The sequence below is a fragment of the Penaeus monodon genome, chromosome 24, assembly GCF_015228065.2.
Source record: "Penaeus monodon isolate SGIC_2016 chromosome 24, NSTDA_Pmon_1, whole genome shotgun sequence".
Taxonomy (NCBI): domain Eukaryota; kingdom Metazoa; phylum Arthropoda; class Malacostraca; order Decapoda; family Penaeidae; genus Penaeus; species Penaeus monodon.
This window is the reverse complement of record NC_051409.1, coordinates 13,519,306-13,520,045: the sequence shown is the minus strand read 5'-3', so window position 1 is coordinate 13,520,045 and position 740 is coordinate 13,519,306. Positions and strand designations below refer to the sequence as shown.

General features: G+C 38.0%; 1 protein-coding gene across 1 annotated transcript in view; it reads right to left on the bottom strand.

Annotated features, from left to right (window-relative positions):
* The window catches only part of LOC119588601 (U6 snRNA-associated Sm-like protein LSm8), a 7,046-nt gene that overhangs the window by 170 nt on the left and 6,136 nt on the right, over window positions 1-740 (bottom strand). Inside the window, 2 exon segments of the mRNA XM_037937243.1 lie at window positions 134-189; window positions 191-262. Coding sequence (XP_037793171.1) covers window positions 134-189; window positions 191-262 — 128 coding nt within the window.

The following is a 740-nucleotide window of genomic DNA, read 5'->3' as shown; positions in this document are numbered from 1 at the left end:
CTCACATCAAAGTGACACAAATACATAAAATCCAAAAAGACACAACTGTAATACAAGTATTATTATAAGATCATCATAAGAACATCACATGAAACCCTTTCTCTGAAAGTGAGAGCAAGAATCTGAAGCTTACACATTATCTCCTCTGACAATGTAAAGCCCCAAGATAACTTGCTCTACCCCTCGGTGGGGAACTGTAGACTCTCTCGTGACATTCATCCATAATCAGATTCACAGCCTGATCAAACCCTTTTAGCGTTCCCTGGAAAGTGTACAGATACAATAAATACGGTTAAATTCTCCATACAAACAATCTTCAATATTTCAATCTTAATGGTGATGGCCAGCCCCATGATGATCACTTGAATTATGTATTTTGCAACTTTGACAGAATCACCTGCAGTGTGCCTGGCCACAAATTTGAAAAACCGAAAAAAAAAAGGGGAAAGGGTTATAAGCACACAGGGAAAAGGCCAATGCGATTATGATGATGTGGAATCAATTCAAATTTCCTCTGAACTCAACTTTTTGGACAACATTTGTTTTATGAATAATGAAAATGAAACAAAGAGATTCACAAGTTTAGAGTGAGATCATCTCATTTTGAGCTAGAAAATTCAGGGGTTCCAGCTGAGGACATGAAGCTAATTATGAAAACGATTTACACCAGGCAGGATGCATACGGGAGAGGGGGAATTAATGAATGAATAAGATGAAGGCAGGAGGGGTTGAGTGGATTT